Source organism: Myxine glutinosa, chromosome 1, assembly GCF_964187855.1.
Source record: "Myxine glutinosa chromosome 1, kmMyxGlut1.1, whole genome shotgun sequence".
NCBI lineage: Eukaryota > Metazoa > Chordata > Myxini > Myxiniformes > Myxinidae > Myxine > Myxine glutinosa.
Window position 1 is genome coordinate 324,828,538 of NC_136261.1, and position 24,559 is coordinate 324,853,096.

Sequence of the window (24,559 nt, forward strand, 5' to 3'; positions counted from 1 at the left end):
CTTATTGTTTAAATTAAACCACTGCTTACATACAGGTGAAACCTATTACACATATTTTGTAACCTTTCAAACAAAGGATTTGCTCCTGAAGTGGTTTAGGGTTAATTAGACAATAAAAAATAAAAAAATTAATACATTTTATTTACAAAGTACTTTTCAAATACAAGGAAATCTCAAAGTACTGAACAAGGAAAAATCAGTTTATCAAGGGAGATCAGTTCGACATTTGGCGCACCTTTCAGAAGCGCATCCCCAACATAAACCGGGGTCTTACAGTATTCCATTTCAAGTCACAGATTCCATGTATTCAATCCATTTTCCACAAGTGAGGAAAATCATTTGCTCCGATGAAATGAGGAATACATTAGGTCAGATTTGGCTGTGGCAACTCAGCTTTATACAACACTGCCCGTGTGATATAAACAAAGCAACTTAGTAGGGACAATGGTGGACGATTGGTACTGAGACAGCAATACATGCCTGTGCTCTGCCTCCAGAGAGCTGGACAGGAAGTTTCCTTCAGATGCTGTGGCTGCCAACACACCACCATCAGGCCAGGCTTGTACAGTCCACCCCTCTGCATCATCAGTTGGGTCACTATGCAGACTCCCATCCTGCGATTCCGTCTCGGTTTCATTCTTGTGCAACACGAGACCATTGTTTGCCCCAGATAGATTCTCATTCTGCTGGGGTCCAAGGATTTCAAGGATATGTAGATTACAGTAGGGGTGCCAAAAAAAATAATAGAAAAATACATAAAAGGCTTAATTGCTAGGATGTTTATCGCATAGTTGAGGGCAAAAGCTTACCATGGTTAATAAAACAGCAGTCACGCTTTGTCTTGAACATTTAAAATGGTATTACAAATAAAGTTTGTTTTGTATGTGGAGGCATCCAGCCAAGGCATTAAAATACTTTCGTGGAATGTAATGGTGACTTGACAAAATTAGTTGCAAGCTGCATGGAGCTCTTTTCACCACAAGGGGAAAAAAATGCAAGCAGGGGGCATAATTTTTAGGTTTTTGCGTTTCATGATGGCTAGTACACCCACTCACTGTGGGAGCAGCAGGGGAAGTCAAGTTATTATCCCTATTATTACAAATATAAATTATAACCTTTACTTATGTTATAGATCGTCATTTATTTTTATTACTAAAATTTACTTTCGTGAGGGTGTCGGGGAACAATATTGCACGTCGCAAAAGCCCCTTGGGCAGGGGGGATATTGTTTTGTAATAACATTAATATTATGCTATTATCATCAGTGTTGTTATCACATTTGAAATGGCCTTGGAAAAACGGCATAATCCCGGTTGCATAAAAACCCTCAACCTTTAGGAAAGATTTCCCTTAAGGTACGTTGCAGTTCCTAAGATAAGGATTTACTTAAGTTATGTTGCAGAAAAAACCCTTAAGGGTAAGGATTCCCTTAAAGTGAAGGAAATCCTTAGGAGCCGTTGCTATGCCAGGCAACAAATCAGATTAGAGATAGGAAGAGGTGTCCGAAAGAAAAAAAACCACAATTACACACGTAAGTTTAAATGGCACTTGTTATATGTTGCATGGGGAACACGTTTTTGCAAATGAAGGAGGAACAAAATGATTGTGTAAAATTAATTTCATTCTCATAGAGTATTTTATTACTTCCACCACTGAAGGTGGGTGGAGTTTATGCCCCGGTTGCATTGTCGTGTGTATGTAAACGTAGATGTAGCAATATAACAAGCATATATGTAGCAATATAACAAGCATATATGTAGCAATAGAACAAGTGTGTATGCAGCAATATAACAAGCATCATTTAAAATCACATGTTCATTATGTGTTCTTGCTTTCGGACGAGCATCCCATCTCTAAGCTGATTGGTTACCTAGCATAGCAACGGCTCCAGAATAGTGAAGGGAGCCCCCCTCCATACCTGTCACCGGCTTTCCGGCTGTCATCGGTGTAACACAACCCGGCTTTCCTCCCTTTCAGTTTGGTGTTGCTGTTAAACATCAGGAGCAACTGTTTCAAAAAGTAACCATACACGTTTGTAGTTTATAATATTTTTTTACCTCTGGTAAAAGGTAAAAAGGTATTTTTACCTCTGGTAAAAGGACAGCTGTCATCCTCATCCCGCTGTCCGCCAAATTAGCCTTTGCTCCCACAAAAACGACACGCTATTTAAACACGTTAACACGATGCTTGTTCAAAGAGGAAACAACTCTTGGGGACTTGGGGAAGGGGAATATTATTCGTTTTAACATTGTTGTGTAATTACATTAATATTATGCTATTGTCATTGGCGTTGTTACTTTTGTTTTTAAGAAGGGGCCTTGGAAAAGTGCCACAATAAGCCATTTTACACAGATACACACCTCAACACAGAGTTAGCCCAAGACAGACAACCCCCTCAGGGATGGGCAGGGGGTGGGGGGGGGGGGGGGGGTGGGGGAATTAAGATGCTACAACCTCTATTGTGGGACCCTTAGTCTTCCTGTCAAGTTTGGTTGAGATTGGATAAATCATAACCAAATGTATCACGGTCAAAAAAAAAAAAAAAAAATCAGACAGACACCAAATGGCGTATTTTAGTACGATTGCGAGCTCCTCTACTTTGCCTATGCTAATTATACTACCTTAAATATTCGCAACATTGCCTTTTGGTGACATATAAAGGAGAAAATGGCAAAAGTTTGGCCAATGAGCAAACAAGAACATGATTGCGCTTTGCTTGGATTCACGTGTTCTACAATGCAAGTAACATGTATAAAAAAAATCCTACAAAGGCATGACATTGATTCATAGTTAATGCAAAAGCAGTGTGGCAAATACCGAAGAACCCTGACGAGTCATACCAAAGACTAAAAATGGCATGTAATGCGTCACTTCCTTGCTTGATGCTCAGCATTTAAAGGATAGAGCATGGGAAAAAAACCCAGTGGGAACCCAGTAGCATCCATGGGAAGACAGGAACTCCTACTTGATTGTCCCACTGAGGGGCGAGACAAGTGATGTCATAAACATCTCGCTGGTACCCAGGGTGCTGTGGGAAGTGATGCCACTTCCCCCAATCTCAACAGTTGTGTTTGTGTGAAGGTTAAGTCTGTTGTTGTCTCATGTATCTGTCTGCCAATGTGTGTGTGATTTGTCACAGCTCCACAAGCCATAAGGCATAAGGCCTGCAAAATCTTTACGATAAGACAGCCATTTGTCTGTCTGTGTGTTGCCATTTTTCTCAGACATGGCTGAATGGATCTTCGTCAAAATTTTAGAGGTTCATCGGTGAGTGTCGGGGAGTGTTTGGGGCAAACAAATTGGGAAAAAAAAAAGTTCGTTTTTTGGGATTTAAAAAAATTGATCTATGGTGCGGTGCCTGAGCCTTTGTAGCTTTGTGAAAGGCAATGTTAAATTGGTGTGTGGTGTTGCGCGTGCGCGCGCATTATTATAATACAGTGGAACCTTGACTTACGAGTGCACCAACTTACGAGTTTTCCGAGATACGAGCCGTCGCTCGGGCGGTTTATTGCTTTGAGATGCGAGCCGAGATCTGAGTTACGAGCTTACGCCACCCGCCACCAGGTGGGTTCCGGTCACGTGGTTATCTTGCCGTGCAAGCATATCTGCCGTATATCGCTGCTGTTTTGTTTTCGTATGTTGGTTATTTTGGAGCTTACGCCAGCCGCCACCAGGTGGGTTCCGGTCACGTGGTTATCTTGCCGTGCAAGCATATCTGCCGTATATCGCTGCTGTTTTGTTTTCGCATGTTGGTTATTTTGGAGCTTACGCCAGCCGCCACCAGGTGGGTTCCGGTCACGTGGTTATCTTGCCGTGCAAGCATATCTGCCGTATATCGCTGCTGTTTTGTTTTCGCATGTTGGTTATTTTGGAGCTTACGCCAGCCGCCACCAGGTGGGTTCCGGTCACGTGGTTATCTTGCCGTGCAAGCATATCTGCCGTATATCGCTGCTGTTTTGTTTTCGCATGTTGGTTATTTTGGAAAATTTCTTAGTTTTAACCATGGGTCCTAAGTAATTGAGTGCCAAGGGCAGTACTGAGAAGAAGAGGATGATGTGCTTGGATATAAAACACGCAATCGTCGAAAAACATGAGCGAGGTGTGCGTGTTGTCGACTTGGTGAGGCAGATGTGAAGGCAGCTGAAGATTTTATTATAACTTTTGCCGAATTGATAGAAGCCGAACGATACATCCCCCAGCAAATCTTCAACTGTGACGAGACAGGGCTCTTCTGGAAAAAGATGCCGAGGAAGACGTATATAACGGCAGAGGAGAAGAGCATGCCAGGCCACAACTTGTTCAGAGTGCCGGCGATAGCTCGCCTTCTCTTTGTGGAGGACACGGTGAGATCCTTAACATCCAACAACTAATGGGACGCAAACGGGGCGCCCAGTTTAGCGGTACACACATTGATGAATCACCCTGCCTGTGAAACACCGACATGACAGGTTATAGCTGGGTCGGGATTCAAACCCAGGCTGGACAGTTTAGAGTCAAGTGTGCGTACCTCCAGTCCAGGCCATCCTGCCAACTTGTATGCTGCATACAGGTGAAATATAAAGCGCGAGATGTTTTTATATATACTGCATATTTAAAAAAAAATTGGTGTGGTTTTTGGCGGGCTGGAACGGATTAATAGCATTTCAATGCATTTTAATGGGGAAATTTGATTTGAGAAACGAGCAAATTGAGTTACGAGCTCGGTCACAGAACGAATTAAACTCGTAAGTCAAGGTTCCACTGTATTAATTTTTCCTTAGTGGGGGTAAGGAATTATTGTTTTAGGCACCCACAAAAAAATAGAAAAAAAACAACAATTTTGATTTCTTCAAAGTACCAACAGGATAAGAACAGCACCGTGCAACGCCGGGTACTCCTGCTTGTATTAAATTTTAAAAAACAAATTTGACCTTGTCCCGAGGGATGACATCACAATTGCCCAACAGTGACCTGACCGCTAATTTGCTATCAGCAGTCCCAACAGTGTGGAACATTATTGCCTCTTCCAAAGCTAGCACCGTTGGGAGGTTCAGAAGCATTCTCATGTAAAAAGCAGGTTTTCACAACACAAGTCATTGATGTGAACTGGGATAGGTACCATGTTCAGACATAAAAGTACATCTGCAGTTCCAGTGACACGATAACCATGCTCTGAATTAGGTCAGACGTTCTAACCAGGAAGTTTCCATGGAAAATTGCCACTGTTGATGGACACTTTGTTGGCGCTCGCTATTTGACAGTGAAAGTAGCAGTGATGGGGCGACTGATGAAATGTCTCATCTCCCTCATGTTAATGATGAAACCCCTCATACTGCTGATACTAATAAACAGTTGAAGAATGGCATACACAAGCACACCAGCTAAAAAAACAAGCCCATAAGCTAATAGCTTGCCAAAGATAGCACCAAGGAAGGTAATTATTTTTGTATGAAAATGATTTCTACAAATCTAATTGCAAGTACGAAAAGGATAATTTACGATGTGAAAGAGGCATGTTCATCTTTCTGTAATGGCAAGGATAACTTAAATATTAATACATTGTGCCAGCTGAAGCTGGAAGCACAACAGTATCACTGAGATATCAACAGTATCAAGAAGACTTGCTGTCCAGTTGACAAAAGCATCGGTGTGGCAGAAACTAATTGGTCTCATGCCAATGAAAGCATAGCTCATACAAGCTCCAAGCAGTTATACCCATGGTAACTTTTCTGTCAACTCGTACTAAAATGTCAAAAGGGTCATGAAGCCATTCTTTCACGGCCTGTATACTTGTAATCAAAATCAGGCCCACGAGGAGGCATGTACTACTCCTTTAACTGGAACAGTAAGCTTGGTGTTGGCTTAATGGTTAAGGTGGCTGCCTTAAGATATTGGGGTCTTAAGTTTGAGCTCTGTCGTGTCGTTCAAAATAACACCAGGTCGGTTGACTCAGCCTGTCATCCTTCCAAAGTCAGCAAAACGAGTATCAGCTTAATGGAAACAGGGAGCACTGCATCAGCGGCACACACACTCCCAGCATGATGCAACCAGCAGCCATAGGCCGCATATGAAATTCTTATAATTGGACTGGTAAAGGATGGTATGAGCTATGATATTTCATCGGTGGCTCCGCATCAGCGACTGGACGCACGTCCTTTGTGGTCGGATGCCATGAGCCCTCACAGGATTCCTCATTATTCTACGCCTCTCAAATCCTTCAACGGAGTCAGACTAGAGTCAATCTCAAAACTGTCTTCCAGCTGATTCTGCCAAATCCATACTCCAAGCTGGTGCTTCGCTTGGTCGTGGATATGAACAGCAGGAATCACAGGTGGCTCACATGTTTTCCCTATTTATGGAGAAGAGTGATTGCTTGAACATAATCACATGCCTTCTCACTCCATTTGTGCAGGTCATCCCGCTGTCCGCTAAAGGCTTTCGTGTACCAGCACAAGCCAGCAGGCTGCAGCCTCAAGATGACAAGCTGTGCCCCAATGGGCCAGTCGCCTTCCAGCTGGTATGGGAGCATCAAGAGGTTCAGCACCCACAAAGCCATTCTATCCTCAACAGCACACCTGCAGCATGCTCAATCATAGCAGCAGAGCACCACCTATTGTGCACTGCTTGAAAGCCCTGTACGACCAAGCTGTTCTTTCAATGACCTTCACGGAAACAATTACTATGTCTCCATTCATCAAGCCAACATCATGGAGCACTTATGTCGATTCAAGCATCCAATGAACACAATGGTGTAAACCAGTGGGGCCCGCTCACAACAAACCTTGTTCCCACCCAATTCCCAATCTCCGTGTTGTCATAGTTTTTTGCTTTCACTTATGCACCTTCAGCACCACCAATCATATCAGATATGATCTGAGTGTTTTCAATTACTGGCATGTCCCTCTTTTAATTGACGATGTCTGGCTTTCGGATCCCTGTCAAGGTGGGTCGGGACCCAGGTTTCCTCCACTGCCCAGAACTCATTTTGCCGGTGCCGATGAAATGTGTGACCATCTTCAGCACAACACCGAGCATTGCCCCAACTACTGGTGGCAATTAATTGGGGTAGAAGATATAATTTTGTTGTGGATGGGGGATAACCTCAGAATGTGGTATACAGCTGTCTTGAATCCCTATGGGGAAGACTGAGTTTGAAGAGACTAAGTTGGTTCCACAGGTGGAAAATAGTGAAACAAATGAGTGCAGGTGAGCAGTTAGTCTGGATTTTGGGAGTTTCCATCCAGACCACACATGTGCAGCGAAGAGAGAGTTAATTTTTTCTTCTTTCTGCCTACCTGTCAAACCAAATTGAAAATAATCCCAAACAGGAAATTTGCAGTTTTTAGGGATGTTATAAAGGACACAAACAGGCATGAAGAACTAATTTAACATGTTAAATAAGGTGGTGTTTAAGACACTGCATCCACGGCGCTACACTTCCGGATTTTTTAAAATTAATACGACCTTTAAAATCATTTTTCTTTCAATTGAATTATATACTTCAATCCTGTGTGGAGTACGGTGTTCTATAAACTCTTATTTGGCAAAGTGGGAAAATAAATCAATTTAAAGAAAGTTGCCAGAGTTACAAATTCATAAATTTAGTCATGCAGCAATTCATTAAATATTTCCCCTGCTGGAGCCCATCTTTCGAAAGATTTGATATTTATCAATCGACTGTCTAGTGCAAAAGGAATGTACACGTTCCAAAGAGGAATAAATTCACTGAAAGCAAGGTTACTGTATCGGAAAATACAAGCCTTATGGTGTACATTATTCTTCTGATAAATTATTTCAGGGCTCTAGATGTGTCACAAGGGTCAACGTTAAAGGAGCGCAACAAAACGCAGCAAATAAACTAGTTTGAAAAAGGTTGAAAAAAAACTGGTAAAAAAAAAAAAACATTTTAGAAAAGGAAAGAGGTACAGCACAGAGAGTGGGAAAAATCTGCTGATCACTGCTTAAAACATAGCTCAACCAAATGATAACTTTGGCCTTACAGATACCAATTCGATGTTTGACCACTGGGCTGAAGCTAAAATCATGACAAAAGGTCCAACATGCAAATCAGTCCGAAATTAAAACTGCACTCGGTAGAGTGCATACCTCGACCAGGCTGAATAGTTCATGTTTTGTATCCCACCGGTAGGTCAGATCTGGATCAGGACCTGAACCAAAATGTAATTGGCTTGTACTCGTCACTTACCCAACTCATCCACCAAGTTGTCAGAAGACAACAACATTTTGAAAAATTATGTTATATATCGTTTTTGGCCCAATATTTTATATATCGTTCAGTGAAGAATCACTTAAAAATTACTGATCTGGAATCGAATATTCACCAAAACCAAATCGATTCTTCCTGCTCACATACCCAACCTGCCCACCAAGTTTATTCTGAATTCTTCCATAACTTCGAGATATGTTAACAAACAGACAGGGATCAAAACATAACTTCCATCCACCTTCAGTGGCGGCATTAACAACCTTAATATTGCTTGGATCGTGTCAGACGTAAAAATACTATCCCTTGCCAGATTCACATCTCGATTATACTCCACCTGCCCCCAAAGTTTCTCTCCCACCACGTGTATTCAACAATGAAATAATTTGTACAAGGTCTTTAAGGTATAAAGAGCCGAATCTTCCTCTTACACAAAAGTGCTTGAATTGTTGGATCCTCTTATCAATTTTGCAGACATGCACCGTATCAAGTAAATATATACGAGAAAATTGAGGCTATTAAAAAAAATAAAAATAACCACCTTTAGAGGCCATTTTTCTCCGCAAAGCGGGATTGGCCTTTTTCGGGAACCGTGGTTGTTGTTTTTTTGGTCCCCTTTTTGAAGCAATGTTTTACGGCCGGATGCCCTTCCTGACGCCAACCCTTTTTGCCGCCTTTAACGACAAACAGGGAATTACCAGTGAACTGGTACTCAATTAGCCGACCTCGGAAGGATGACAGGCTGAGTCAACCCCCCCGGTGTTAATTCAGCGATCGACCGGGATTCGAACCCAGGATCCTAGGATCCTAAGCCGGCACCCTAGCTGCTAGCCCAACACCAGGGTTGGGTTGAGGTTATTCAATATTCAAAATAGTTGCCATCGCAGCACAAATAACATGCTAGGATTACCTGCTCTAATGAAGGAGAATCATAGCGTTCTTCTCCATACGGCTCATCATCACGGCCACCCTGCTTCAGAGCGCGCAAGAACTCACTCTTCCTATCGGCCCTTCGGCCGAGGCGCGTCAAGCGTGGCCCTGACGCATCGATGGGGGATGTCGAGCTCGACCGCAGAGGTACCTGCAAAGGAGAATGGGAAGGGCAAGGTTGAGGGATTGAAACAGAAGAGCAAAAATTAAATCAAGAATGTTGAAGGTAAAAAGAGCATCTTCCATTTGTAATCAACACAAAAAAACTCGACCTTCACTTAGCAGAGTGCATATATCCACCAGGCTGAACAGTTTACATTTTGTAACCTGCTGATCGGCCAGATCTGGATCCTGACTGAAACAAAATCGGGCTGTACTTCTCACCTAACCAACTCGTCCAGCTAGTTTTGTCTCAACTCTGCCCCAACCTTTAGAAATATCATGCGATATTGTTTTTGGCCCCATTTCTCAATTGCAAAGAATTACTTTTAATTTTTTTTTTTCAAAAAAAATAATTCTCGTATCCATAGCATTCATTGGGACCGGTAAAGGACATGTATTGCAAAGGAATTCTCCATCTTGTTTTACTTTATTTAATTTTATCTATCTAACCATCAAATCTCTATCTCTATCTTACTTTTTCTTTTTACTTACTGTACTCACTTACTGTGTACTTACTTTTATGGGGTGTACTTACTTTTTCACGTGACTATATGTGTGTGTGTGTGTGTGTGTGTGTGTGTGTGTGATGTATTTTTATATGTATGTATATACATGTACGTATATATATACGTGTGTGTGTGTATGTATGTATGTATGTATGTGTGTGTGTGTATGTGTATATGTATGTATATATATATATATGTATATATATATGTATATGTATGTATGTATGTATGTATGTATATGTATGTGTGTGTGTATATATATATATATATATCTATATATCTATATATATCTATATATATCTATATATATCTATATATATCTATATATATCTATATATATCTATATATATCTATATATATCTATATATATCTATATATATCTATATATATCTATATATATCTATATATATATATATATATATAATATATATATATATATATATCTATATATATATATATATATATATATATATATATATATATCTATATATATATCATAATATATATATATATATATATATATATATATATATATATATATATATATATATATATATATATATCTATCTATCTATCTATCTATATATACATATCTATCTATCTATCTATATATACATATATATATATATATATATATATATATATATATATATATATATATATATATATATATATATATATATATATATATATATATATATATATATATACATATACATCTCTATATATATATATATATATATATATATATATATATATATGTCTATCAAATAGCTGTATGTTGAAATATGTTGAAAAAGTCAAAACTTTACATGGGGTGTACTTACTTTTTCACGTGACTATGTATCGTTTATATTTTACTACTTTTAGAAGTAGTTTCAAGTTATTTGTCTCACGTTTCTTCTTTGTTTTCTTTCACTTGTTCGTTTCCCTATTATCTCCCTTTTCTTCCAATGGCAGGCTAATGTTACGGGTATTCATGCTCTTTCAGAGACGCTCGTGATACCCCACCTATAGGTTGGCTGATCACCCCATGACGATTTTAAATGCTCCTATCAAAGATCACTGATGAAGCAGATGTCACATCTTTCATTCGTGTCTTTATTCAATGACCTTTCTTCCATGCAGATTCACTGCAACAAAACAAAATGTACTACTAAATTCACACATGGGACACACAGGTTAGCATGGCTTACGGCGATGCATGTTAATCATTATGATATAGGCACCAAATTCTTCTTCTTCTTCCAAATTACTCATTATTAAATTAACATACTGACATATGAGACCATCGAGTCGGTAAAGTCTCAGTCACACTGGATCGTACGTTTTCTGGATCGTGCGATTGGTGGCAATTTGGCCGAGGTACGACCAATCGGCAATGTTTGCTATGGTCTCCATTTGCGATCGCATACTGCGATTGCTCTTAAGACTGGTGGTAGGTCATCGTACGATTGGTGGTACGCGTGGTCGTGCGATGACCAACGATTGGAGAAGATTGATCGCAAGATCAATCGTAGGTAATCGTGCGACTAGTGGTGGCGATCAGCGACCGATCGTACGATCAATCGTGGCGACCTTCGACCGCTCGCACGATCGATCGCAGCCAATCGTGAGATGGGTCGCTCGATCAGATCTAAAGACTCGCGACCGTGCATCAGCATCAGTAGTCACCTACCTCTCAAGGAGTACACTTCGTCGAACTTTTCAACTGAAACTATAATTCGCTATGCCTCCCAATAAGGGAAAGGGCCGCGGGTGTCGTAGTGGAGAGTGACCTGAACCCCAGAAGCCACTCCATATATACTGGTCTGTGAGCTAAAGACTGGTGGTACCACCAATCATAAGGTCGTGCAACCAGTCGGGACAAGTCGTGACTGGTCGCACTACCGATCGTGAGATCGTACGACATGTGGCACCACCAATCGTCAGGTGGCAGGACCGGTAGCACGACCAATCGTGCGACTACTTGACCCGCAATCATGCACGACTGGTGGTGCGTCCATGCGTGACTGGTGGTACGACCATGTAAGACCTGTCTGCGACCTCTTACGATTTGGAATCGCAGGTCAGAAGTTTTGAACATGACCATCGACCTTGCTGCGACTGATTTTTCCTCTGGCGATCACCCACGATCTCTGCGACCAGTCGCGCGCACTTTCTATGATTTGCCCGCGATTCCAACATTTTTCGGTCACAGCTAGGTCGTAACCTGGTCGCAGGCCTGGTGTGACTGGGGCCTAAGTCCTGGGAGGGCGATACACACACTGTCAATGCACCCTTGTAATAATGCTCTGCAAATATTAACAAACTCCGTATAATAAAAACATATCCAAACTCGAACGGCACTAGGTAAAGAGAATACCTCAACCAGGTTGGCCATATCACTCAATGGTGAAGAATGAATGAATGAATGATCGTTTTGAGGCCATTTTCCCCTGCGAAAGCGGGGGTTGGCCTTGCGGGCCCCATAACAATCATGGTTCCCTGTTTGAGGCAATGTTTTTATGGCCGGATGCCCTTCCTGACGCCAACCCTTGGTCACGCTCTTACGATGCGTAGGGATACGGTGTACCTATTCTAAATCGGGGTACACACCAGGATCATTCATCCCAGCAAGCTGGTACTCAATTTGCCGACCTCGGAAGGATGACAGGCTGAGTCAACCCCCCTGGTGTTAATTCAGCGATCAACCGGGATTCGAACCCAGGATCCTAGGATCCCAAGCCAGCACCCTGACCACTAAGCCAACACCAGGATTGGTGAAGATTGGTCAATTGGTCAATTGATTGATTGGTCAATGGTGAAGGATCACTTAAAAATTATACTAGCCGGATCTTCACCAAAATGGAATCGATACCTCCTTGTTACGCGCAAAACCTCTCCAACAAGTTTCGTCCAAATACATCCATAACTTTTTGAGATATCCTGCTATATGTTGGTTTTCGCCCTATCTCCCAATAGTGAAGAATCACTAAAAAAATTAAATAATTCTTATATCCAAATCCATGTTCAAATCTTCACCAAAAAATCGAACAAATTCTTCCTCGTCAAGCACCCAACCTGTCCACCAAGTTTGGTCCAAATCCATCTACAACTTTTTGAGATGTCCTGTTCACAGACAGGCAAACAGGCAGACAGGGGTGAAAACATAACCTCCAGCCACAATCAGTGATGGATGTAAAAAGTATGGAAGTGGTTGAAGTGTCATTCACCAAAGCTTTAAACAAGCTAAGCTAATGCATGCAGATGGCCGAGGATAATACACCACTTTTGTACAACAATAAGTTTCAAAATACGTTTCCAAATAAGTCTGCTTTAAAGAACACAAAATATTAACGATGTGTCATTAATTTGCTTAAGCTGTGTTGGACGTCGTTGGATGTATGGACAAAGGCTGTGTAATTCACCAAGCAAACATGAAGCATTGCGGCGTATACGATAATTCAAAAAGCTCCGATTTAAAAAGAAAACGGACTTTTGCCGTGGATTCGTCAGGCGAGTGGACAACATTTTAACACATACAAAAATTACACGCACGCACGTGAAACGAGACATTTAGTGCTAATTTATGAAAATCATTGTTTAAGCAGCGGAGTGTATCACGCACCCCACACCCCACTTATTTTCCGAGCCCACCCGTCAATCTTTTCATTTCCTACATCTGTGCCAACATTTAAAATGTCAAAAGTCAGGTATGTTATATTTTCAAATAAATGCTTGTCGAACATACCTGACTGTTGTCACTCAGTGGACTCGTAACTGAGACTGGGGCTCCTGGTGCTTTGGGGAACTGAGAGTACAGCTTGAAAGCAGAGTCCTTGGCAAAACGAGATGACTGCCAATGCTCCTTACCGCCTCCTGTAGCTTTCCAATTGTACTACATAAAAGAGTTTCAAAGCACATCATAACGATATTAGTTTGTACAACACCATGTCAGGTAAATCAACAATTGCTAAAAAATGTATTTTAAACATCACAGCTTACCAGATGCATAACAAAGCAATAAAACATCCTGTCGCACCAAGAACACCCAAAAAATATGCCAGTATTCAGATACATTTTACATGAGGTATGGGATGGAAATAGGGGTGGTTTCATATGTATGCAGGGGTAAAGAGTCATTTAGAAATTTGGCCTGCAAGATGCATCATCAGTGGGGGCAGGACTACACCGCTGATGCAATGCACTCTGTGGGTTGAGGCAGAAGCCAATGTGCTGGTGATACTTTGCCTACACTGTCAAAAGACACCGAGGGATCTTTAATGTCTACCTGCTAATGTCAACAGATGGGTCCCCAGCTGATGGTCCATCCAACGGACGGTACATATTGCAATGCACCACAATGCGAAGCACCAATACAAGTTTATAGTGGGGCTGGGAATTGATCCAAAACTGGACAGCTCAAAGGAAAGTGCTCCACCACTGCCATCCCACCAGGACAAAATAACGGTTTAATAATGGGCAGACATGAGGGAGAGTGAGGGAGGGTTCGTTGCGAGATTTGGGGAGTGAGGGTGGGAGGGGGAGGGGAGGGGGGGGGGGGGGACATCATACACATTACTTTTGGCAAAAACCGTGAGGATCTTCGACTGGTGTAGAAGTTTCAGTCACTTCTGTACTTCCTGTGTTCTTGTAATAATTACCAAGATATCTAGAACGGCACTCAGTGGAGAGCATACCTCCGCTAGGCTGAACAGTTTACTTTTGTATCCCACTGAAAGGCCGGATCTGGATTCAGACATGAACCAAAATTTAATCAGCTTGTTCTCGTCACCGAACCAACTTGTCCACAAAGTTTATTCGTAACTCGTCCATAACTTTTTTTAAATATCATGTTAGATATCGCTTTTCACCCAATCACCCAAGTGGGAGATTTTGAGGTTCAATCGCATTTTACCCGACCTCTGCTACTTCTGGTGTCTTGGATGTTTTCTTGATATTTTTTAAATTTATTTTGTTTTGCTTTATCCTTATATTTGTCTAACTTTCTCTTAGCCCCTTACCTAGAGTGGCTATATGCCTTGTCTGGGGCGATAGCCATGAAAAAATAAATAAATAAATAAATAAATCTCAATGGTGGAAGAATCACTTAAAAATTAAATAATTATTGCAGCCAAATCCATACTCAGATCTTCAACAAAATCGAAATGATTAGTCCTTTCCAAGATAGCTGACTGGCGGCCATTTTGTTACCTAAACGTTTGCCCAATCATTTATCGGACATGCCTGGACCGATTTTGTTCAAACTTGGCACAAAGACAATACATGAAAGTATACATACACAGAAGATTTTGTTTTGTAATCAGGCCAAAGATGGCCAACCGACAGCCTTTAACTCCATACAGCAAAATTACTAAAACCACTGGGTGCTTGCACAAGGATCATCCAAATAAAGTCAAACCTGGTTGTGCTTGCATGGGAAGGGAAGAAAACAGGAAAACGCTTCTTATAATCTATATAATAATACCGTAAGGACTCGACTTTGTTATCCCTTTTACGCCGCACCCAGTGACCCGATGCCCACGGCACTAATGGATTTATGATCTACGAACCGCGCTCTTTGTTTATCACATACAGCGATACTCGAAAAATCTGAATTAGCTGACGTTGGGGCCCAAAAGCATCCGATTAACTGCCGATACGACGCCATCTTACGACGCCATCGTATTGGCGTCTGCTGGGCGAAGGCGAAGCAAGCCGTCCGCTGATTGGACAGGCGAAGGTGAAAGCAAGCCGTCCACTGAGTGGACAATCCAGAGCATGCATTTGTGCCGGTGTCGGCGATCGTTGTTCATATATGCACTCTTCATTCTCATCTTTCTTCCTAACACTTACTCGACTCGGACAAGCAAATCCCCTATGCCATCCATAATGGTACACTCTATCCATACACCACATCCTCCCTTCCGTGGATGTTCCATGGGTTTCAGCTAGTTATTATTAAAAGGGATGGTTATTTACAAAATAAATATGAACAAGGAAGGAAAATCTGGCAGTGAAAATACCCAAGAAAAGGAGAATAGGAGACATCAATCTTGTACACAAAATAAACAAGGCCTAACCTACTCATGACGTTGAGAAATACCAGGACTTGCACAACAAAAGGGCAAGCAAAGGCTTGTGGGTGGCATGCATGTTGCTAGCACATAGCACTGGCCGTCCTAGCATGTGGGATGGCCTGAACAAAAGTGTTCCGCCTTCCCCCAGGGCTCCACAGCCAATCTCGTCGACCTTTCGGCCAAACAGTTCGTAATGGTCGTTCCTCCTAAAAGACAAAGCACTTTCTGGCGTGTCCCCCCCACCCCACTATGCCCTCAACCCTCCATGTAACAATATGCTTGTCGAGTAAACAAATGTTCAATTTATGTGGGCATGCACAAATACTTCCCTACCATATAACCTAGAAATATGCAGACTCACCTCTTAACTGTCTAGCATGGGTTTGAACTTTGAATCTTGACCATACTATAAACTGCCATCCTCATGTTTCACATGCACGCTGAACATCAATGTGTGCACCATTCAACAGATGGATGTTAAGCTGGGTATCCTGTCTGCTCATAATAGTACATGGATTGCAAAGATCCCACAGTGGCTTTTATGAAAAACAAAATTGGCAAGTTATCACTGGCATCCTGGCCAAATTGGAAATTCTTGCCAAAACGTGCAGGAGCGGTTCAGCCGGACTTCGGCAAGGATGCAACCAGCTCGACAAATTCAGAATGGAATCCCAGTCAAATATGCATTTGCTAACAACTGTCGTATTCATAAATTACATTTTTTATTCAACCTCTACATTTAAAAGTACTTCTCCAGCCAATGAGGAATAAATATAAATTTAGAAACACCTCATACCTTGCTTGCTGGTGTCACTGGCTTTGGAACAAGGATTTTATAGACACCAGTCCCGGGCACTGCGATTCCAGGTGATACTTTGTTTCCGGCAACAGCTGTAATGCCACCAGTGCTCTGGGCTGCTTTCCCAAGTCCTCCATTGCCACAAACTCCACTAACAATTGTTGCAGAAGTTGTCAGCTGTGGTGCCCGCACCACGGCAACAGAACCAAGAATAGGTGTACCAGATCCAGTAGTACTGTCTTCCCGACTCAATTTCCTGATGATCATTAGAGTGGAGGCACGAGGCTTGGGATTGGGAGGGTTCTCTGAAAAAAGGAAGAGGGCACATAGAAGGAGGGAGGGAGGGAAGAGTGGTGTTGAATGAAGGGTGGTAAAGGATGACCTGAACGTTACTAAGGCGTTGAAAGCACACGGTGGAATAAAAACAAGTGCATCACACAATTTTGTTCCAAGGTTTGCAATGAACTTTCACACAATCCAACCACCATGGCCTGAAATTTTCAAGAACAGTTATGTACAGAAAATGCTGCATTCCAAAAACGTATTTTAATCATCAACATGTAAGTGGCCTTTTGGCAATAAAGGCTCATTTAGTACACAGAATTAAGCATCCGAAGGACCCCAACTGCTACGGCCCAAGAGACTCAGCACTACAAAACAACTGCGTTATCATGGGCTTCTCTCCGAGGTATAAATATATATGCGATGACAACCATGAAGCAGAATGTCACATTTGGGGACAAAACATGGTTTCACTAATGCTTTCCCTTGCGCCACATCCCAAAAATTGACCTCTCCTACTTCCAGCCACAGGCGGCCCATTTACAGGATAATTCACCATTTGTCTTGTCCTTTCTCTGAACGTTATGAGCAAGTTCACCAAAATAACAGCCGTGGCCACTCAGCTGAGAGATTTGACAAACCACTCCAATGCCTCCAAGAAAGCTCAAAGCTCAGCTTCATGAGCCAATCAAATCGGGGTGAGCTGCCAACATAACCCCCAGTCTCGCTCAGCAACTTGGCTGCTACAGTTCCTTGAATGCCTAACGTAAACAAGGCTTCCGGAGAAAGTCGACTGCAAAAATTTTAGGGTGGCTATTGCACAAAGCTCTTAAACATGGGATGGCAACAACAATCCCATTATTATTGCTCACTTATTTTTGTAGTGTTTACCATCCAGAGGGGAATCGCTCATTACTTGTTATAATCGACATCCCAAACAGCTCCACAACTATTTTATCGCCGAAGCCACGATACCAGTATAACCCCCCCACACACCCCCCTCACCCCGATTCAACTATTGATACTTCTAAAAGCTTCCATTAACGAGTTTCCCAGCGTGTGATTAAAGATTTCCACTTGGTGGAAATACTGGAGAATTATGTGAAACAAAAGTAAGGTTCATATTCATGAATGCCCTATACCCATTGGCAGTGCAAGTGCTGCTTCCTGCAGGTTCCTTTCAGATGTCTGCTTAATGGAACGACTGCACAAACTTACTCAGAATTTGAAGTGCTTATATCATTTTCAGTCCTGAATGACATTTTGGAGGAGGTCAATACCGACAGAGCCGTTAACTCTACCTGACAGTCGTTGTTAGAGCAGCCATGTGGTCTGCCTGCTGAAACATGCAAGCGCAACATGCAGGTGTGAAATGTGACTTTGGGCAATTCACCCATCTAGAAAATAAGTTCTCATTTTGCTTTTCCGCACACGACGGCAGAAGTGTTGGACGTTGATGTGGACCTTTTATTCCAGAGGTCAAAAATTTTCAAAAGAAAATCATAAAAGTACAGGGGATTTTATGAATTGTCACCTTTTTCTCAAGGTACACATGTACCTTGCTATATGTACACACTTGTCCCATCGATATGACAGCGCCTTGATGCCAAACTGTGGAGAAATTGTTGGGAGGGGTGCGCACCTATTTCAGGAGAGGGCGCTTTGACATCCTTATCATTCATAAACTTTATTATTCCACCAAAATTTTATTTCAAAGGCCCAAATAAAAGGAAAATAATGAGGGGACAAGAATGGACTGTATGGTGGATTAATCAGAACTTCCCAAACCGTGTTCCCTAATGTACCTTGCGAGGGTAAGCATTTCCATGCAGTAACATCATGTCCTAAGACTGCATACCTGTTAGTCTGTGGACAGCTGGTCAATTCCTTGCAGAACAAGTCACCGGTGGACTGTACAATGACAGTTATTCCCACGTTCAAGAAATTCCACAAGAATCAAACCAAAAACATCCCAAAACACATTTTCCAGAAGATTTTTGGCTGATGGTTTGGTTGATGTGTGGTGGTGAGAACCAAGGATGCCACCACTCCATGCTGACTCACTTGGACTTTGGCATGACACACATCTCATCACATGTCACAATCTCCTTCAAGAAACCATCTTCCTCCCTCTGGTAGTATTCCAAGATGACTGTTGCGATGACCAAACGAGTTGAATTTTGAATAAGATGGGAGATCTTTTAGTACACACCTTCCTAATAATCCTATTGCATTTTAAGCACGAATAAATGTTTCCATATTCCCAACGGTGACATTCAATCGTTCTGCAATCCCACATTTAACAATCCAGAAATTCTTCCAAATTCGCTGCATTTAATGTTTGCTTGACAGAAGTTGTTGCATGTGAAAATGCTCAAGATTATTTACCAACTCATAACCATTGTTGAACTGGTTGAAACTTTTAAACAAATGACTCCGTGACAAGGTGTGCATCATCAAATTCTGTATTCTTTGAATTTGAGCTGTTTTGATGCTCTCCTTCAAAATAAACTAAATAACACGTCTTCCACAGTATGGGTGACTAGGTTGGCTGGAATGTCGGTTTTACCCAGAATTATTTGACCAGCACTGATGTCCATTCTTGTACAACTCACTCCGGGTATGCAAAATATCTCAGCAGTGAACCATGAGAACCTCCACCACTGAAGGTGGATGGATGTCATGGTTTCACCCATGCCTGTCTGTTTGTGAGCAGTCTCAAAAGTCAAAGTGATTCTTTACCATTGAGAGATGGGGCTAAAAGCTATATATACCACAATATTTCAAAAAGTTGTGGGCGAGTTGTATGTGATTTAGTACAATGGATGAGCAGCAGCTGTGGTGGATGGTTTTCTGGAGGTATGTCGTCGTTCTGTAGACCTATCAATCATTGTGTTGACAACATCCGAGACTGGTCAGGGTGCAATATCACTGAACGTAAAGTGACAATGCTGGAAAGACGGGTTGTGTCGAAAGCGGCTCTCGTAGTTCCGGTGTTGTATAATTTGAGGAGGCGACCACAGGCATATGCCTATGTCGAATGATGATGAGTTTTGACAAAACTGGGTGGATGAGTTGCTTAGGCGACAAGAACAAGCAATTAGACTTTGGTTAAATTACAGATGCAGATCTGGCCTATCAGAGAGATACAAAACGTACTGTTCAGCCTGGTGGAGGTATGCACTCCACCGAGTGCCATTATAGTTCGACATGATCTACAATAAAAAGTCCACGTTAACTTTGAACTGCCCTAGTATAATTAATGGTTTTCAGCAGTGTGGATTTTCAGGTCTGCAGGTGTTCAAAGGAAAGTGTGGTTAGATGATCATACAAATGCTGAAATGACTGTCCACAAAAGGAAATTTCCAATTTTAGATCGAGTCACCCAGTATGAATGGTTACGCTGTAACTGTTAAAACGGTTTTCGTCCTTAATGTGAGCCGCTGACATTTGGTGAACATGACCTTTTTGGAGAAGACAAAGGCAATAAAATTACGATGTTACATGACATCTTTGCAATATCGAACTGCTTGGAGATTTTCAAACTGTCATACGAGGAGGTAATACAAACCGTCCTCGCGAGGTGGCGGTAATGTACAGGTGCTACGGTGGGTTAGAACTGCCACAGAAGCACCACGCATTGTAAAATCAGGTTGTTTCTCACATGAACGTACAACCAATTATAAAATCTTCTGTTCTGTTTGGAAGGACCTCAACAGCAGAACAGTTAGCTTACTGCGGAGGCTTTGGAGGATCATACACCCACTTGTATGAAAGCATATCGAGGTGAGTGAACACCATCTAGGCTGTTTGTGAGGACACCCAAGACACCACATGTAGCAAGCTGGCCAACCAATGTGACTGCAGAGAAACGTAGCTCAAAAGTTTAACACCATTCTGCAGCAGAAATGAAGCATTATACTGGAAATGCACAATTTCCACCCCACCTCATCCCCTGGAATTATAGGCATTTATAGCCTGCTCCATATAACCAACAAAATATCTGGGATAGAGGACGACTGAAGATTGTGCAACATGGTTTCTGCACATGGCTCAATAATCACATGCGTGCAGATATGCAACATTCATTTGAAGTGATGGCAACACAAGTGCGACATGGCCCTGCTGATGAGAAACATCCCCATAACATGATGCTGCCACCACCATGCTTCAGTCGGGATGGTGTTCTTTGTGTGATGTGCTGTGTTGGGTTTGCACCAAACGTAGCATTTTGCATTTCGGCCCAAAAGTTACATCTTGGTTTCGTCATGCCACAAAACATTTTGCCGCATGCCTTCAAAATCTCCGGAGTGTTTTTTTTTTTTTTGCATAACCTCAAACGGAACTCATGGCTTCCTTCTTGCCACTCTACCGTGCAGGCAAGACTTGTGTAGTGCTTGGGATATTGTTGTCACATGCACACAGTGACCAGTCTTTGCCTTAAAGGCCTGTAGCTCTATCAAAGTTGCCATTGGCCTCTTGCTGGCCTCTCTGATCAGTCTCCTCCTTGCTTGGTCATCCAGTTTGGAGGAACGGCCTGATCTCGTCAGGGTCTTGGTGATACCATACGCCTTCCACTTCTTAATGATTCTCTTGACTGTGATCCAAGGAATATTTTTTCCCATTCCCTGATCTGTGGTGTTCCACAACTTTATCCCAGAGATCTTTTGAAAATGTCTTTGGTGCTCATGGGAGTCTTTGCTGTGAAATGCATTACCCAGCAGAGGAAACGGACTGGAACAGCTGATTTTATTCTGATATAATTAGAATCACTACAATTTAACACAGGTGGAAGCCAATTAACTTGGTGTGTGATTTTGAAGGCGATTTGTTATACCTGAGCTAATTTACAATCGCTATTATAAGGGGGATAGACACTTATCCAACCAAGATATTCTCGTTTTGTATTTTATATTATTTTTCTGAAATTTGTAGAATTTGTTTTTCACTTGGAAGTTGTGTGTTCCGATGTGTAAATAAAGGTGGAAAAAGTCCGATTTAATGTATTTGACTTTCAGACTATAAGGTAACAAAAAGTGAAAATTTTGAAAGGGGGTGTAGACTTTCTATAGACACTGTATACCGTTAACTCCATGCATGTAATGTGCTACATTACATTAAAGCAAGCAGTCTCATCTGCATTAAGATTGTGGAGATTTATTTTTGAACTGATTTCACCAATGTAGGTCATTGGACTCGTGGAAATGTTGCACTCGCGCTTTATTGTCCCCCGTCGCACCGCGGAGCGAAAGCGGGACTATGGTTTTCCCCTCCGTCCGTGTGCGCGGACGTGCGTAAGCGAAGGACCGAATTCTAATTTGGTGTGTGGGTGTATCTAGGCATAAGGAAGAACGCTATTGAAAATTGAGTCGCCACGTCAAAATCCAAGATGGCCACCACCATATATATATATATATATGTCTGAACCTCGTGAGCAGAATATCTTGGAAAAATAAACGAACTACTAACTTCTAATCTGGTGTGTGGGTGTGTCTCCAACCCACTCGCAAATATTATCGACTCTTCCATGTTTTCTGCATCTTCCACTTTGTCAACTCACATCACTTCACCGACGGGGGACCGAGGCGTCACACTTGTTCTTTCTTTCCTTCCTTCCTTCCTTCTGTCACAATGTCCTTAATCATCTTTCATCTATTTGACTTTTGTTCCACCCCACCCCACTGATACTTACTTTGCACTTTAAGAGACTTACTTTCATAACTCCTGCACTGTAGCATTAAATAATTGCAAACGATGACCCAATAGCAATATATTAACATGCTCTTCTAGCCAAAATAAATTTGCTTAAAGCAACCAAGAAAAGTGACACAAGATAAGCCCGTTGCTGTTTCAAACTCTAACGGGTTCCGCAGACATTCACAAGTAACACACACATGATAATCCCACAACTCCCTTCACCCCCTCCCTCCAATGCCCCCCCACCCACTTCCCCCCCTGCCACCTGCTTCAAGATTGCAGAGACAAGTGCTGTGCTGTCTCCACCCTTACATAAATATATATTTATAAAGGAAGCAATAGACCAGCCAAATTCAACTTAAAGCCACAATCTGTGAATCTTGCAATCCATGTCATGACACACATCTAGGTCAATCAAATTAAAGCTGACCATTTTTCAGTAGGAATCGAATGAGCTCCAATTTTGATCCTCACCAAAAAAAACAAGTGAAAGAGATTAGATGTTTGAAAAATGCCAGTGAATAGTTAATACTGTAAAGTCAGTGTGACCTGTAACTGAGTGTAACATTCACCCCAAACGCCTGCAGGGACAGAAGCTCCTTTGCTCTTATCAGCTTCAGGATTTAAAGATGGCTGTCGACAGAAGAAAGGGGGATGGGCAGGGGAGAGACATCACAAAAATGGGACCAAAAGCACAAACTAGCAATAAGAAAAAAAAAATTGGGCAAAATGTCGAAAATAAAAGTAACACTTACAAAGTCTTCGACCTCAAACTGTTTTTGGGTGTCTTTTTCCTCTTTCCTGGCCGAATCTTCTTGTGGTCCAGCACTTGTGTCATCCCCGGCACGACGACTTTTCCCCCCATGGTAATGACCATTGCGTGAACGAGAGGAACCACTGGTATGGAAGCTACGCCGAGGAGTGTCAAGATCTCCATATCGCCCACTTCGACGATCACTGGCCGACTCAGAATGATAAAGTCCACGGTGGCTTCCATTGTCACCTTGATACGACGTGCCACGGGCCGAGTTGCTATCGGGATGGATCGTTCGTGTCACACCTGCATCAGGAACTCGTCCAGAAGGCCGCCAGCAACCATGTTGGCTTCCATGGTTACTGCTCCCTCTGCTGCCAGAGTCTACATGGCAGAGACAATAAAATAATTAAAGGGCACAAATGAAAAATTGAATTCATTTATTGAGGATGTAAAACTCAAAGGAGTACTCTTAAATCCGTCGCACACAAGCACACGCAATGCAGCAAGACCGTTGGCAACAGCTTAGTCTGTGAAAGTCTGATAATCACGTAATGTGACTGCGGCTGACAATTGTCGGTAACAAGCGTTTCAGGTGCGTTTGTGATCGTCGTAAGTTTTAAACGTGTTCAACTTTTACGAGTTATCAGAACAGTCTTGCATTGACGTGTTGAGTGTGGTGGTCCACTATGGTTGCTAATTAAACTTTCGGTGACATTTTAAATACATGAAAATCATACATCTTTTTTAATAGGTTGTGCTAATGTGAACATTGAAGCTCAAAACTATTATGCAAGTTCAATGTAGTAGCCCGAGCCTGACCTGCATTTCCTTAAGTATTTAGGAAAACTTCAGGAATAATAAAATAGTGCAATTGTGAGTACATTGTGCTATACAATATTTTAATGCCAAAGTCTCTGCCTTTGAATGTGTAGTGTGTGTGGTTTGTGGTGGCGCGTGCGCTTTGTGATGTTTTGTGGTTGTGCGTGTGTTTTGTGGCGTTACTGTTGTATAGCCCCAGACACTTCTCTCAAACAGGCCCGCGGCACGGAGACAGCCTATTAATCTCCAAGGTGCGACCCAGAGATCCCCCACATCCAGGATGGTGTACCCTTGCCTTCACGAAGCCTGTGCCATGACAGAGTTAGAGAGAAAGAGAGAGGG

At 42.0% G+C, this 24,559-nt stretch overlaps 1 protein-coding gene across 4 annotated transcripts in view; it reads right to left on the reverse strand.

Moving 5' to 3' along the window:
* LOC137411438 (vasculin) overlaps positions 1 to 24,559 on the reverse strand; it is a 57,553-nt gene that overhangs the window by 14,693 nt on the left and 18,301 nt on the right. For 2 of the 4 annotated variants that reach the window (XM_078769712.1, XM_068096798.2), the window contains exons 4-9: positions 23,397 to 23,779; positions 23,214 to 23,274; positions 16,660 to 16,967; positions 13,535 to 13,681; positions 9,114 to 9,284; positions 481 to 683 (exon numbers count right to left, since the gene is read on the reverse strand). In XM_078769712.1, the coding sequence (XP_078625838.1) occupies positions 481 to 683; positions 9,114 to 9,284; positions 13,535 to 13,681; positions 16,660 to 16,967; positions 23,214 to 23,274; positions 23,397 to 23,779 (1,273 nt within the window). Of the gene's footprint in view, positions 1 to 480; positions 687 to 9,113; positions 9,285 to 13,534; positions 13,682 to 16,659; positions 16,968 to 23,213; positions 23,275 to 23,396; positions 23,780 to 24,559 lie in introns of all 4 variants that reach the window. The other 2 variants (XM_068096793.2, XM_068096789.2) reach the window with 1 other exon arrangement.